The 15,742-nt window shown below is 62.1% G+C and overlaps 1 protein-coding gene across 2 annotated transcripts in view; it reads left to right on the top strand.

Annotated features, from left to right (window-relative positions):
• KCNH2 (potassium voltage-gated channel subfamily H member 2) overlaps positions 1 to 15,129 on the top strand; it is a 32,060-nt gene extending 16,931 nt beyond the window's left edge. The window contains exons 3-15 of one of the 2 annotated variants that reach the window (XM_063099458.1): positions 304 to 468; positions 1,528 to 1,989; positions 2,523 to 2,734; positions 7,138 to 7,566; positions 8,142 to 8,529; positions 9,001 to 9,200; positions 9,738 to 9,990; positions 11,210 to 11,403; positions 11,726 to 11,825; positions 12,363 to 12,635; positions 12,939 to 13,125; positions 13,428 to 13,605; positions 14,980 to 15,129. In XM_063099458.1, the coding sequence (XP_062955528.1) occupies positions 304 to 468; positions 1,528 to 1,989; positions 2,523 to 2,734; positions 7,138 to 7,566; positions 8,142 to 8,529; positions 9,001 to 9,200; positions 9,738 to 9,990; positions 11,210 to 11,403; positions 11,726 to 11,825; positions 12,363 to 12,635; positions 12,939 to 13,125; positions 13,428 to 13,605; positions 14,980 to 15,129 (3,191 nt within the window). Of the gene's footprint in view, positions 1 to 303; positions 469 to 1,527; positions 1,990 to 2,522; positions 2,735 to 4,424; positions 4,533 to 7,137; positions 7,567 to 8,141; positions 8,530 to 9,000; positions 9,201 to 9,737; positions 9,991 to 11,209; positions 11,404 to 11,725; positions 11,826 to 12,362; positions 12,636 to 12,938; positions 13,126 to 13,427; positions 13,606 to 14,979 lie in introns of those variants that run through there. The other variant, XM_063099459.1, reaches the window with a different exon arrangement.
• Positions 15,130 to 15,742: the final 613 nt, after the last annotated feature.

The raw sequence follows: 15,742 nt of genomic DNA on the forward strand, positions 1-15,742 counted from the left end.
ATCTGAAGGCACAGATGCTGGGCCTTAAGTCTGTCTTCACCACCACGCACACTGCCCTGCATGGGGGAAAAGCAGACACACGTTGAGAGGACGGGGAGAATGAGATGAAGGGTCACCAGCTGTGTGAGAGAAAGAGAGCCGGAGATGTAAGACGGGCAGAGAGGGCGAGAGGGGAGCTGCATGTGGGGTCCATGGGGGGCAGAAGTGCATGGGTTCAGGGGTCTGTCCTGCCCTGCCGGCTTTTTGCTCTGCCCCCCTGGGGGACCCTGGTGCCACAGTGGCTGCGTCCTTCCCGCTCTGCAGGGAGCTGCTTCCTGTGTCTAGTGGACGTGGTGCCCGTGAAGAATGAGGATGGAGCGGTCATCATGTTCATCCTCAACTTTGAAGTGGTGATGGAGAAGGACATGGTGGGGTCCCCGGCTCATGACAACAATCACCGAGGTCCCCCCACTAGCTGGCTGGCCACAGGTATGTGCAGCGGTGTTCTTGGGCCTGTGCTCTCTGGCTGGCTCAGGAACACATGGTCTTGCTTCCCTGGGTCCATGAGCTGCCCAAGGCCAGTGCTCCCCAGGGAAGTAGTAGGGGAGGGAACAACGAGAATGTGGCCCTGCCTACCTGGCCCAGGACGGACAGACAGGGGTCGGGTGGCAAGGCCCAGAATCACAGGTCCTGGGGCAGGATAGCACCTGTTGTCCTAGCCTCACCTGCTTGGGTTCCCACCACAACACCCCCCGAGAGTGGTCCTCCCCCAGGCTGGCTTGAGCAGCCCCAGGGTTGGGGACTCACCTTCCCAGATGGCCCCACCTCCTGGGAGGGGCTTCCTCTGCTTGGTTCATGGACTCAGCTCTCTCTTCCTGTAGCTTCTGCCCTGTGGTCCTTGCTCTGGACTGGCCAAGTTCCCTGTGTAGTCTTGGCTAATTCAGGAGATTTGAGGGACTGCTCACCTTGGCTGGGGACATCCCCTTGGTGACACAAAGGCTCAGATCCCCCACTTCCCCCACGATGACCTCTTTGGGTTTAACTGTAATTTTCCCCTCAGAGTCATGGCAAAAGCTTTCACTTGAGTTTCTCAAGCTCTGAGATGGCAATGTTAATAACGCCGGCCCCACCTGTCCTAGAAATGCCATCCGCCAGGCAGCAGGTGTGGGCGAAGTGCAGGCGTCACCACTGACTGTGACCTCCAGCAGGCCACCCAGTGCGTTTTTGCCTACATATCCTCACGTCTAAAATGGGGACAATGTATCCACCAGCGCCGTTATGAGAATTAGGGATGATTTATGCAGAGTCTGCCCTGAGTGTGGCTCGAGGAACTGCGGTGTGTGATCAGTCTCACATAAGATTGTATTTAGAACGTATTTGAGAATTAGGTTCTGTGCAGGGGGGTGGGAGTGGAGGGGTGCCGGCTGTCGGGGTGCCGGCTGTCAGGGTCCCCCGCTCCCCTCCTTCTGGCTCCGGCTCCTCGCCTTGCCCCCCCCCCCGTCGGGCTGCTCGCGGTCCCCGTGGCCACACGCCTCCCGTCTCCCGCAGGCCGCGCCAAGACCTTCCGCCTGAAGCTGCCCGCGCTGCTGGCGCTGACTGCCCGGGAGTCGTCGGTGCGGGCCGGGCGCGCCGGCGGCGCGGGCACCCCGGGGGCCGTGGTGGTGGACGTGGACCTGACGCCCGCGGCGCCCAGCAGCGAGTCGCTGGCCCTGGACGAGGTGACGGCCCTGGACAACCACGTGGCGGGGCTGGGGCTGGCGGAGGAGCGGCGCGCGCTGGTGGGCCCCGGCTCGCCGCCCGCCCGCGCGCCCGGCCCGCACCCGCACCCGCACCCGCACCCGTCGCCCCGGGCGCACAGCCTCAACCCCGACGCCTCGGGCTCCAGCTGCAGCCTGGCCCGGACGCGCTCCCGGGAGAGCTGCGCCAGCGTGCGCCGCGCCTCCTCGGCCGACGACATCGAGGCCATGCGCGCCGGGGCGCTGCCCCCGCCGCCGCGCCACGCCAGCACCGGTGAGAGTCGGGCGCGCCCGCGGGAACTGTCCCGCCCCGGGCCCCCGCGTCCCCGCCCGCCCGGGCCCGCCCGCCCCATTCCAGGCCCTCGGCTCCCCACCTCTCCGCCACGTCCTGGGTGCCTGGGAGATGGAAATCCCATTAAGCACTTATTTAATCCTATTAAGTGGCCGTTTACTCTATTAAACGTCCATTCATCCCATTACATTCTTCCACTCACAGAGCCCTTGCTGGCCCATGGAGCTCGCCGTCCCAGGACGCGGGGAGCAGGGTTGTTGGTGGGGACTATGACCCGCAGGAGAAGCATAGGGGACACCCGGCCTCTACCTTTAATAGACCCTTTCTTTCTCCTCCTCCTCATCTCATGGTTGCACTGTGGCCTACTTCCTTAAAGTGGGAGGGGGCCCGCCTGGCTTCCTTCTCTGTCACTGACCCCATTGACTCTCTGTAGCCCATGGCCCTGGTCTGGAGGGCCCAGCCTCCACTCCAGCTCTCTCTGTCGCCGGCCTGACTGTACTCTGCCTCTCCCCCAGGGACCATGCACCCCCTGCGCGGTGGCCTGCTTAACTCCACCTCAGACTCGGACCTCGTGCGCTACCGCACCATCAGCAAGATTCCCCAAATCACCCTCAACTTTGTGGACCTCAAGGGCGACCCCTTCCTGGCTTCACCCACCAGCGACCGGGAGATCATAGCACCCAAGATCAAGGAGCGGACCCACAATGTCACCGAGAAGGTCACCCAGGTAGGCCTCCTCACGGCCTGGCTCTCCACTCACCTTGGAGGGGAGGGGAGCAGACTGTGGTCAAGAGATGGGGTGGTGGTGCCAGTCATGCAGGCTGGGCAAGGTGGGGCAGGGAGGGAGATGTTCCAGAGCTGGGTGGGAGAGGGAACCATGTGAGAGTCCTGGAGAGTGGAAGGAAGTGAGGGGAGGTGGCCCTGGGACCGGCAGATACAGAGGATGGGTGCTGGGTTGTGTGGGTGGAGGGCTGTTGAGGCTGAGACAGGAGAGGGCCAGGGTGGCTGGGAGAAGGCAGGCTTAGGGACATGAAGGGTCTGGTCACAGGGTGTGTGAGGGGAGCACTGGGGTCAAGCCAACAGGAGGTGGCTTCAGATTAGAAGGGGCTGCAGAGGTCAAAGTCAGGAGGGTCCTGGTGGGAGAGAGGAGGCGCTCCATCCCATGTGGGGAAGGAGTGGTAGTGGTGGTGGTACAAAGATATGGAGGGATCAAGTCCCTGAAGCCTGTCCAGAGAGGACCACCAGCCTATGGGACACTGGCCAGCACTGCCTGGTGGCAGGGCCAGTCTGCTTTTTTGTCCCCTCCTGGCAGCACAGCAGGATGGCCTACAACACCCCCACTGCCCATCCCACCTCATCTCCTTCTGCACATCCAGGGGTGGGGGGATCTGGGGGCAAGGGTCAGGAGGGGTGATCCCTGCAATGAGAAGCCCAGGACAGTGGGGGACTCCTGTCCTGAGCTGCCCCCTTCTGCCTTCCAAGCAGCTGCTGGGGTCGGCCTGTGGGGAGCTGCCCCGCTTGCTGGTCCGCCTCCCTTGGCAGGCCTCCAGGCCCTGCTCCTACAGCCTCTGGCTCTCTGGGTCCCTGCCAGGTCTCCAGCCCCTTGGCCTTGACTCCAGAATGTTCCCCCTCACCCCAAGCCCTTATCTGGCTGCCTACTCCTCTCCCCCACCCACCCTGCCTCCCTTGGTCCCCACCTGAGCCCCTGGTGCCTGCCCTGCTCCTGTGCCTGCAGCGTGTGCCTGCCGTGTTTTCGTGAGTCCCTGTGTGTGCGTCTGTATGTGTTGGCGTGCGCTTGTGTTCCTGCCAGTCACCAGGCGGTCTCTCCATCTCTGGGTGTCTCTGTCTGACTCTGGCTGGCTCGGCACTGGACTGGCGGGGCGGGGGTGTTGGGGAGACCATTAATCTGTGGTGACAGGCCAGGCTGCTGGGCGGAGGGGGAGGGGCATGGGCTGCGGGAGCGGCTGCAGCAGGAGCCTAGAGCGGGCCGCGGGGGAGGGGGCCGTTGGCCTGCATGGGCAGAGGGGCGGGCACGGGCGGGGCAGGGGAGCCCAGTGTGGCGGGGAGGGGGTGGGGACCTGGGAGGAGGAGGGGCTGGCTGGAGGAGCCGAGGTTGCGGCCGCTGCTGCTGGGCTGGCGGTGGCGGGCAGAGCGCAGCACCCAGGCAGCGGGGCCCCCACCAGGAGGCCATGGGCAGCCTGAGCCAGGCGGGCTGCTGCCCACGCTCACTGCCAGGGTGACCCCAGCCCCGGGGCCCAGCCTCAGACACCCTGGCTTCATGCCAGAGGCTGCCCTGGCTGCCAGTCCGCCATCCTCTGGGGCGCAGCCTGGGCTGGGACTGCTGCTGGGGCGCAGGTGAGGCATTGGCTGGGCCCTCGGGCCCCGGGGCAGGCAGGCTGGGGGCAGCCAAGTCCTCCATGGCGGCCCCAACAGTGAAGGCAAGCGGGACAGGGGCTCTGTGGCCCAGGGCCCAGAAAGGCCGAGTGAGGCGGGCCGTGCGCATCTCCAGCCTTGTGGCCCAGGAGGTAGGTGACCCCCGGCCCCTCCCCCTCCCTTCCGGGATGGGGCACTGAGGCAGGTGGCTGGCGAGTTGGGACACGGCCCAGAGGGCTCTGGTTCCAGGCTGGGAGAGGGCTTTACAAAAGCAGGGCAATTGGGCAGCCATGGGGAGCTGGTCCACACCTGGCTCCTGCTCACTCTCCTTCCGGGCCTCTGGGCTTGGGGTCACAGTTTCCCTTGCTGGGGCTTCCCCTCTCTTGTGGCTTCTGCGGCCCACAGTCTTCTAGCTCAAAATGCAAAGGGAGGAGAGAGACAACAGGAATGAGATGGGTGTCCAGAGGGGATGGTGGGGAGATGGAGGGAGGAGGAGCCCACGGGCAGGGATGGTGCGAGGACTGGTGGGCAGTGGCCAGGCATAGCATGGAGGCGCTGGGCCCTCACTCTTTGCTGGTGGCAGACCCTGTGGCCGACAAGGAAGCCGTGGGCCCCTTTCATGGGTCCAGGAGGCTGCAGTCAAAAGGGGTGGAGGTCAGAGGCCACCGGATGGGTGGTGAGGGTATGCTGAGCTTGGGGAAGCTGGTTTACCCCTTCAGGGGCCATAGTCCCCCAGGCTGATTACTCTGTTACCTACTGGGACCACCTCTCTGCACCCAGGGCTCTCCTGTCACAGGGCCTGGAGCAGGCTCAGGGTGATGGTGGAGGAGGAGTTGATTCAGGGGTGAGGCTGAGAACCCCCTTGCCTCCACAGCCCCCAGCACCTGATCTCTCCCTGCCTTGGCTCATATGCTCCTCCCAGCTGGTGGGCAGGTACAGGTGGTATTCTTCCCACCCACAGCAGAGGACCAGGGTTTAGCTTCAGTAAGCTAGCTTCAGTATTCTGCAGGACAACAGGCTGGGGGGGGGAGGGGTCACATATTTGGCCCAGGGCCATATGGTAAGCTGGTGGCTGCAGATCTGGGACTGGCCCTATAAAGATGAGCTGTGTGAGTCTAGGCCTCGCATCCCAGGCTTGCCGTGTGCATGTGTGTGTTGGTGCACTGGGGCAGACTTGGGGCAGGACCACTGTTGTTAGGGGCACAGTGCTCAGTGGCATGACCCCAGGCATGGGGAGGAGCCCCATCCAGGGGCAGCTAGCTCTTTCTGCTCCCTTGTCTATGGGGTCCTGGACAGTCCTTTTTATCAATCTCCACCTGGCCCCTGAAAGGCCACCCCCCCATGAGCATTTGCTCTGTGCCTTAAGGAGCAGGGCTCTTGGGCTGAAGGCAGGGTGGAAATGCAAGCCTGTACACACGCTTGCTTCCCTGCCCCAGGCCCCAGCTGCCCCTCACCCTGCCTCTGGAACTCCTGTGTCCACCCCAGGGTGGCCAAACCCCTAACTATGCCCACCTTAACTTCTAGTTATTTCCTCTAAGGAGATGTTCTCCAAACAGCACCATCTGTGTAGATGAGTTGAGGGGTTCCCTAGCTTGAATATGAATGGGAGTCTTCAGGACTCCAGTTGCCATGGCCTTCTCCAGCCCAGAGGCCTGAGGCTGAAGGTGTCTGGAAGTCAGTGCTTCTGAGAGCAGGGCCAGAAACAGTGGCTTTCAAGGGGATGGCTGAGACCTTGGGTTCAAGGCCCAGGCATGGCAGGGGCCAGGCTGGGAGAGCTTGGAGGGTGGCTCTTGGGTTGAGCTGGATGTCTGTGAGAAAGGATTCAGAGATGGGGTGCACAGAGGGATTGACAGAGGCTTCTGGGACAGTGTGAGGAAGCTGGTCTGAGCTCTCCCTAGTTTGGCTTGGGAGAAAGAGGGATGTGGCTGCTGCCACCTGGTCTGGATGGTGGGCCTGCCTCTGCCTGACTATTGCCTGACTGTTGAGGAGGCAGGATGTGTCACCTCCTTGTCTGTGAGTGTGAGCCTGCACAGGGCTGTGTGCGTCACTCCTGAGCGATCCCTGTGTGTACATCCGTCTGTATACACTGAGCACCATTTCTTCTTGGCTGGGCTGTATCTTCTGCGTCCCTTTGTAAGAGTGTGGGAGGGTGAGGACTGCAGGCTGCCCTGGGCTTGAGTGGAGAGGGGGCTGGGAGAGTGGGGGGAGGGAATATCTTGGTCTCTCATCCCGGAAAGGCCAAGAGGCCCAAGACTGGGGGCTGGTATTCTGCAGCCAGCAGCATGAAGTGGGACTGGTCGGGAACTGCAGTGACCACCATTTCATGTGTTGGGATGTAATCCTTGGAACATTTTCTGGACAGAGACTATGGGGTGTGCGTGAGGTGTTTGGGGTGTGGGTGAGATTGCATGGTGCGAGCTATGGTCTATGTGTCTGGGTCTGCATTGCTGGTGAGCAGCAGTACTGTGCATTACTGCATAGTGCCCTGAATTCAGGCATGCTGGGAATGGTCAGAGCTGTCTGGAGCCAGCCAGGAGGTCCCCGTGCTGCACGGCATTTTGGTAACTGCAGTGCCTAGGTCTGGGGGTGGTCAGTTGCTATGGCCACTTGGCTGAGGGGTGGGCATTCTGGTGGAAGCTTTTTTGGCCTCCACCCCCCTTTACTCTGCTTGGCTCCATCAGAGATGTCACCTGCACCCACCCTTGAGATCCCATAGCCTGTCCTCCCCCTTCACCTCCACCTCCCCTACCTGTCCAGGTCCTGTCCCTGGGTGCTGACGTGCTGCCTGAGTACAAGCTGCAGGCGCCGCGCATCCACCGCTGGACCATCCTGCACTACAGCCCCTTCAAGGCTGTGTGGGACTGGCTCATCCTGCTGCTGGTCATCTACACGGCCGTCTTCACGCCCTACTCAGCCGCCTTCCTGCTGAAGGAGACGGAGGATGGCTCTGCGGCCCCAGACTGTGGTTATGCCTGCCAGCCGCTGGCCGTGGTGGACCTCATCGTGGACATCATGTTCATCGTGGACATCCTCATCAACTTCCGCACCACCTACGTCAACGCCAATGAGGAGGTGGTCAGCCACCCCGGCCGCATTGCTGTCCACTACTTCAAGGGCTGGTTTCTCATCGACATGGTGGCCGCCATCCCCTTTGACTTGCTCATCTTCGGCTCTGGCTCCGAGGAGGTGGGGATGGCAGGAGACAGAGGGAGGAGAAGACAGGAGAGGCTGGGAGCATGAGGGCGAAGGGAGAGAAGCTACTGGGGGTGGTGGTGGCGAAGGGGGCGGGGAGAGAGAGAGGAAGAGGCTGCTGCAGAGGATGGCAGGTACCCCAACAAAGCCACACTCACGCCTCCTCTCCACACGAGCTACTCACAGGGTCGCAGAGGGCCGCAGGGGGAACCTTTTTCTAATTTGTCCATCTAAAGGGGCCACCATTTTCTAACTCACATTAAAGCGCCCTAGAAGCTAGTGGAAGTTCTGGCCAGGCCTCTTCGGGTGACTGTTGCACCGTTTGGAGCCCCCATTTCCTCATTCCCACTCTGGGGACCATGACCCTTTTGTTCCAAAGCTAGCACGAAGATTAATGAGACATCTGTGCTAGGCCCAGCATGGGAGACACTTCACGCAAGGTGGCTTCAATAATTAGGGGGAGGTTCTGGGAGGAAGTCCTTGGGGATCTTACCTCCGATGCCCTCTCCAAGGGCCACAGTGCCCCCGACTCTTCATTTGCCCCCCACTGAACGGCCCCCTCCCCCCAGCTGATCGGGCTGCTGAAGACGGCGCGTCTGCTGCGGCTGGTGCGGGTGGCGCGGAAGCTGGACCGCTACTCGGAGTACGGGGCGGCCGTGCTCTTCCTGCTCATGTGCACCTTCGCCCTCATCGCGCACTGGCTGGCCTGCATCTGGTACGCCATCGGCAACATGGAGCAGCCGAACATGGACTCGCGCATCGGCTGGCTGCACAACCTGGGCGACCAGATCGGCAAGCCCTACAACAGCAGCGGCCTGGGCGGCCCCTCCATCAAGGACAAGTACGTCACGGCTCTGTACTTCACCTTCAGCAGCCTCACCAGCGTGGGCTTCGGCAACGTGTCTCCCAACACCAACTCGGAGAAGATCTTCTCCATCTGCGTCATGCTCATTGGCTGTGAGTGGGCCCTGGGGGCGTGTCTGGGGCGGGGCAGAGTCTGGGGCGTGTCTGGGGGCGTGGCAGAGGCTGGGGCGCAGGGCGGGGGCTAGAGCAGGGGCTAGAGCAGGGGCTAGAGCAGGGCAGGGGCCGGGAGGCTGGCCTTGGGGAGGAGCCCAAGGTGGAGGAAAGTGAGACTGCTGGAGGGGCCAGAGTGAGGCACCCCCCTCCTGGGACTTAGAGACTCCAGGGGCCACCTCCATGACATGGTTTGGGGGCTGAGACTCCAGGGCAGGAATTGCTGAAGGCCTGGCGTGTGTTTGAGCCTGCATATTTGGGCGTATTGTGTTTGTGTCGACCCTGAGACTGAGACCAAGACCGAGACATGGCCGCACGTGTCGTTGACCTGGTGAAGGGCCTGAGCAGAGAGGGTCCCCGTGGGCGGGCGGGGTCCCTGTGGATGCTGACGGCCCCACTCACCCACGCCCCCAGCCCTCATGTATGCCAGCATCTTCGGCAACGTGTCTGCCATCATCCAGCGGCTGTACTCGGGCACCGCCCGCTACCACACACAGATGCTCCGGGTGCGGGAGTTCATCCGCTTCCACCAGATCCCCAACCCGCTGCGCCAGCGCCTCGAGGAGTACTTCCAGCACGCCTGGTCCTACACCAATGGCATCGACATGAATGCGGTGAGGCCACCAGGGCTGGGCCCTGGCGGGTGGCGTGTGGGGTAAGGCGGTACGGGGTGGGGTGAGATTGTGGGATGATGGTGGAGACTCTCTTGGTGCAGGCAGTCAGCAGGTCTCAGAGGGTCACAGTTAGTGCTAAAGAGGTCCCTGAGAGACGTGCTGCCGGTGAGGAGACTGCAGCCTGTGGAGCTCCTTTCAGGAGAGCTCCCCTTTTGGGGCAGGCGCTGTGCCAGGTTCTTCACATAGGTGAGCAAGTGAAATGCTTACGACAGCCCGAGACAGGAATTGGTCTTTACACTTTACACATAAGAACATGGAGGTCTAGAGCCCAAGGGTGCTCAGCCAGAGGTGGTGAAGCTGGAGTGGGAACCCAGGTCCTTCCTGAGACACTGGACAGCCTGATGCTTCTGGGGAGCATCCAGGATCTCCTGGTCCTGGAGGATGAGGTTTCCTTGAGAAGGATGGGTGGGGTGGGTTGGGATGGGGTTGGGTAGGATCCCAGGGGAGGGCGTGCTGAGCTGGCCCACCCACCCCCAGGTGCTGAAGGGCTTCCCTGAGTGCCTGCAGGCCGACATCTGCCTGCACCTGAATCGCTCACTGCTGCAGCACTGCAAGCCCTTCCGCGGGGCCACCAAGGGCTGCCTGCGGGCCCTCGCCATGAAGTTCAAGACCACACATGCACCGCCAGGGGACACACTGGTGCACGCTGGGGACCTGCTCACCGCCCTCTACTTCATCTCCCGGGGCTCCATCGAGATCCTGCGGGGCGACGTCGTTGTGGCCATCCTGGGTATGGGGTGGGGGGAGGGCACTGGACAGGAAATGCCCACTGAATCCTAGAGAGGTCCTAGCCGTCTGAATATGCAGTCACTGAGGCTGTAAATCTGGACTGCCTGCAGGGTTTTTGCTCCTTTAACTCACCTGAGCTCAGGCCCTCCAAGGGAGGCAGCAGAGAGGAGCCCCCCATGGGGTGATGCTGCTGAACTCTGTGGGTTCCCAGATTCTCCTTCCCTTTGGGATCTCTCCATAGGCAGATGCTTCCTGCTTCTTTAAAGTAGGATCAAATCTAGATCCTCCAAGGTGGGCAGTGGAGGAGAAATGCTAATCTTGGAAGCTGTGCATCTGGTTTTACTAAGAGCCACGCGATTCCCTGTAGCTGCATGTAATGTAACTGTGCCCGGACACTAGCTGTGTCCAAAGCAAAGTGAGTCCTGCTCTCTTCCTGTCCCACGCCTTCCTTTCTACCCTACCTGTACATGTGGGTAGGTGTGCCTGGACACTGAGGACTTCTTGCCCTCTGCCTGTCCTCCTTTGGCCCTGCATGCTGGGCTTAGGGTAGATGCATCCAACTTTTGACCGTGGCTCACAGTAGTAGGACATTGTAGATTTTTATTTCTCAGTTGAGTACAAACACCCCCGTTCTCCCCCCCCTCCCAGTTAAACCCAAATTTTCCCTATACAACATTCTGTCTTACTACATGTGGTACATTTTGGTATTAATCTGTTCTATGTTGGGCTAAGCTATGTTATCATATTTTCTTCCCAGTAAAAAACAAATGCTGGTCTTGATTCACCACTGGGTCCTGATGTATAATTTGAAGAGCATTGCTTATGAGGGTGCAGCGATTGGCCAGGAGGGTGTTTGGGACCCAGGGTTTGGGGGTAGAAGTGGAGTTGCAACCCAAGGAAGTCAGGGCCACGCACAGGGCTGGGGAATCCTGGCTAGTCCTTCTGGTCAGATCCCAGTTGGTGGGAGGCATGGACACCCAAGGTTCCTGGCCCCAGACCTCAGGCACTGCTGCCCACTTGGCACTGTCCTGCCTTCTGGGAGCTGAGGGAGGAGGCTGGCTGATGCTGCCCTGGCTGTGTGGGCTGGTGGCCTGGCCAGTGGGTGACCTGGCTGAGGAGGACACCCCAGCCCAGTGTGGGAATGGCCAGAAGGAGATTGCCTGCTGCCTCAGATGCCGACCTCACAGGGCTGAGCTCTCTGTCCCTTCTGTGGCCTCCAGGGAAGAATGACATCTTCGGAGAGCCTCTGAACCTGTATGCGCGGCCCGGCAAGTCCAATGGTGACGTGCGGGCCCTCACCTACTGCGACCTGCACAAGATCCATCGGGATGACCTGCTGGAGGTGCTGGATATGTACCCTGAGTTCTCAGATCACTTCTGGTCCAGCCTGGAGATCACCTTCAACCTTCGAGATGTGAGTGGGCCACCCTGACCCGGCCCCCATCCCTGGGAGACCTGCTTTCTGCTCCCAGCTGTGTGGCTGCCCCTTCACTATGTGACCTTAAGTGTGCTGCTTCCCTGCCTCAGTTTCCCTGTCTGTCAGTGGTATTGTGGCCAGACCAGGCTATGGAAGTCCCAGCCTTAGACTTGTCAGAGGGCAGAGGTCACATGGGGGGAGCATTTTCCCAGAGCCCGAGCACTCAGCCCCACCTTTTCTATGTTAATGAGGAGTTTTGGGCCTGAGCCCGACAGTGCAGGAGAGCGCAGAAGGGCTGTGACACTGCTCTTGGTTCCAGACCAACATGATCCCAGGGTCCCCGGGCAGCGCAGAGTTAGAGGGCGGCTTCAATCGGCAACGAAAGCGCAAGCTGTCCTTCCGCAGGCGCACGGACAAGGGTGAGGCGGAGCGAGGGGACCGCGGGGGGATGGGAGGGAAGGGCGGGGGCGGGGTCGGGCCGTGTCTGCTCCACCCAGGCCCCACAGACATTCCTGTCCCTTCCGCCAGCGTGCCCACGCCTCTCTCCAGCTATCCAAACGCTGCCCAACTTTTCAGACCTGCTGGAGCTGTCATCTCCAGGAAACCCTCTCCCACCCTCCAGGGCAAGGGCGTTCTTACAGGGCTGGGGTGTCGGTGAGCCCTGCCTTGAACTGAGGAGGGGGAAGACCCAGGACAAAGGGAGGCAAGGGGGTCAGCGACAGGGGCTGAGGTGTCCCTGTCCCAGAGAGCCCCGCCCAGCAGCACTGCTGCCGGTGCTTGGGCCAGGGGGTCCCGGCAGTTCTCAGTCTGGCTGGGGGTAGTGGGAAGGCAGCAGAACAACTGGGGACGAATCGGGACATCCTGCCACAGTCCGGTCCCAGGCTCGCTCCTGTCCCCTCCTCCCTCGTCTCTCCTCTCCCCTCCCCTCTCTGAGGCCCGTTCTCTGTTTCCTACAGACACGGAGCAGCCAGGGGAGGTGTCGGCCTTGGGGCCGGGCCGGGCGGGGGCAGGGCCGAGTAGCCGGGGCCCGCCGGGGGGACCGTGGGGGGAGAGCCCGTCCAGCGGCCCCTCCAGCCCTGAGAGCAGTGAGGATGAGGGCCCCGGCCGCAGCTCCAGCCCCCTCCGCCTGGTGCCCTTCTCCAGCCCCAGGCCCCCCGGAGAGCCGCCTGGTGGGGAGCCCCTGACCGAGGACTGCGAGAAGAGCAGCGACACTTGCAACCCTCTGTCAGGTGTGGGCGGGGCGACCGGGGGGCGGGGCAGAGGCGGGACAGGGGCGGGGCGTCAGAGGGGGCGGGGCGGGGCAACCAGAGGGGAAGGGGTGGAGGCGGGACAGGGGCGGGGCGTCAGAGGGGGCGGGGCGGGGCAACCAGAGGGGGCGGGCGGGGGCGGGGCAGAGGCGGAACAGGGGCGGGGCGTCAGAGGGGGCGGGGCGGGGCAACCAGAGGGGGCGGGGGCGGGGGCGGGGCAGAGGCGGGACAGGGGCGGGGCGTCTGTCCCCGGCCTCGCCCCAACTCCCAACTCTCTGGCTCCAGGTGCCTTCTCGGGAGTGTCCAACATTTTCAGCTTCTGGGGGGACAGTCGGGGCCGCCAGTACCAGGAGCTGCCTCGCTGCCCCGCCCCCGCCCCCAGCCTCCTCAACATCCCTCTTTCCAGCCCCGGCCGGCGGCCCCGGGGCGACGTGGAGAGCAGGCTGGACGCCCTCCAGCGGCAGCTCAACAGGTGAGGGGTCGGGCTGGGCTGGATACGGAGTACTGCGGGTTTCTGGCGTGCTATAGGGGAAAGGGAGAGTGTCTGCTCTGTCCAGGCCTGTCTGTCTGTCTGTCCGGCAGCAGGACCCTACCTTCCATTCAGGGCTTAGCCAGGGGCTGCCACTCCTAGAGTGGAGAGGGCGTCTGGGGTGGACCGGCTGCCCTCCCCTGCCCCCCAGGGTGGTCCCAGAGTCAGTTACTGGTGTCTCCACTTCCCTGAGCATCCTCCTGCCCTGTGGCCCATCTGTGTGCCCTTCCTCCTTCTTGCCCAAGGCTGGAGACCCGGCTGAGTGCAGACATGGCCACCGTCCTGCAGCTGCTGCAGAGGCAGATGACACTGGTCCCCCCTGCCTACAGTGCTGTGACCACTCCAGGGCCCGTCCCCACCTCCACCTCCCCTTTGCTACCTGCCGGCCCCATCCCCACCCTTGCCCTGGACTCGCTTTCTCAGGTAAGTTCCCGAGCCCCCTCCCCCATGGCACTCACAGCCCTGCTGCTTCTGCCCTAATTCTACCCCAAACTTATTTAGCTTCCCTTTCTTCTGGGCCCTGGGCCCTGCCTCCCTCCCACTCTCTTCCTGCCCTTCTGCCATCTCTGTACTACTAGAGGAAGGCTGCCCCAGGAGCTGTGGGCTCAAGGTCAGGCAGGAGAGCCCCCAGACCAAAGCCCCCAGACTGCTGGGCACAGGGAACCAGCAGATGGAGTAGCCCAGCTCACTTAGCAGCACCCAAAGGACCAGATCTAACTGTGGTGCCTGTGTCATGGTTGCAGGCCTGGTGGTGGGTACTATATGCCAGTGTGTTTAGAGGCGGGGTCCCAGGTCCCTGCTGTGACTGGCACTCCCTGTTCTGACACTCCCGCCCATCTTCACTCTCAGCCATAGCTGAGTTGCAGGGTTCTCTGGAAGGCTTCTGGCATTTCCCAGGTGCCAGGCCGAGCCCCTAGGGTAGGACTTCCTGGGCTTGCATTACCCTCTGTGCGAAAGCTGGGCCTCAGCTGCCCCTTGTCCTCTCCTGAGAGGACAAGCATGTTCTTGGCCTCCTGCAGGACAGCTGTGTCTGGGCCACCCTGCACCAATTTCTGAGGATCCAGGAAGGGGACTCCTCTGGCTTCCAGAGGCGGCCTGGGATCTGCTTCCTACCCCCTTCCCCTGGCACTCTCTCCCCCTCCCATATGTTGGCTGCTCCTGTTTGCAGACACCAGGCCCACGTCAGCAAATGTGCCAGTCTCCCTTCACAGCCTCCCCCGCAGGGATCGCACCAGCAGGCTCGTCAGCACCCGCAAACCCCTCCCGCCTGCCCTGGCACTCTCTTGGCCTTCAGAGCCTGGCCGCCAGCCCGCCTCTGTTTCTAGGTCCCCGAGTTCTTTCTAGATTGCAGGAAGGAAACTTGTCTCTCTTTCTGTCCCAGGTTCTGTCCCAACTCGGGGACTCCTTATTCCAGGTTGGATTTGGATGCAACTGCCACGTTACCTGGGGGAGGAAGAGGCTATGGCCTTGAATTTTCCCTGGGCCCGGGTGGGTGGGTTGGGTGGGTGGGGAGGTCCTCTGTGTCAAGTAGAAGCTCTCAGTTGCTCCCAGCTCCTCCGTTGGGCTCTTGCCCTCCTAGAGTGCATTTATCAACTTCCGATCTCCATGTCTTCCTGTGGAGGTCCCTGTCCTGCTCTGTCTGCCTTGGCACTTCCTGTCTCCCTCCCTCTGCCCATTGGACCCTCCTCTCTGTCTTCCTGTACCTCCTGTCCTCTATCACCTGAATCCACCTGACCCTGCCCATCCCCCCAACCCTGCATGGCCTCATTGCCTACTCACATTCTGTGTTCTTTGCAGGTTTCCCAGTTCATGGCGTGCGAGGAGCTTCCCCCGGGGGACCCAGAACTCCCCCAAGATGGCCCCACTCGACGCCTCTCCCTGCCGGGCCAGCTGGGGGCCCTCACCTCCCAGCCCCTGCACAGACACGGCTCAGACCCAGGCAGTTAGTGGGGCTGCCAAGTGTGGACACATGGCTCACCCAGGGATCAGGGCACTGCCTGGGCCCCTACCCTCAGAGGCCCTGACCAGGAGGCCCTGGCTGTGGAAGGGGAGAGGGACAAACGTGAAAGAACAGCTCCTCCCCCAGCCCTTGGGACCATCTCCTCCTGCAGTCCCCTGGGCCCCCTGGGAGGGGCTGGGGCAGGGCCGGGCAGTGGACAGGGGGTCTGTGGTCCCCCCACTACCCTGAGGGCATTAGCTGGTCTAACTGCCCGGAGGCACCCGGCACTGGGCCTTAGGCACCTCAAGGACTTTTCTGCTATTTACTGCTCTTATTGTTAAGGATAATAATTAAGGATCATATGAATAATTAATGAAGATGCTGATGACTATGAATAATAAATAATTATCCTGAGGAGACTGTGGTGGTGCTGGGTGGGTGCAGCTGCCACAGCTGTGTCCTGTGTTCACATTCTGGACACGTGGGGATGCGTGCACTGGCCTGTCTGGGCAGAAAGTCGGGTCTCTGCGTGCACACGCCTGCAGGGCTGCCCCGATATCCGGGTGTGGGTGTGTGCAGTGGGGGGTGCTCCCTGGGGTTGACCGGGCCATCTCAGGGCTT

This window comes from Cynocephalus volans, chromosome 6 (genome assembly GCF_027409185.1).
Source record: "Cynocephalus volans isolate mCynVol1 chromosome 6, mCynVol1.pri, whole genome shotgun sequence".
NCBI classification, from domain to species: domain Eukaryota; kingdom Metazoa; phylum Chordata; class Mammalia; order Dermoptera; family Cynocephalidae; genus Cynocephalus; species Cynocephalus volans.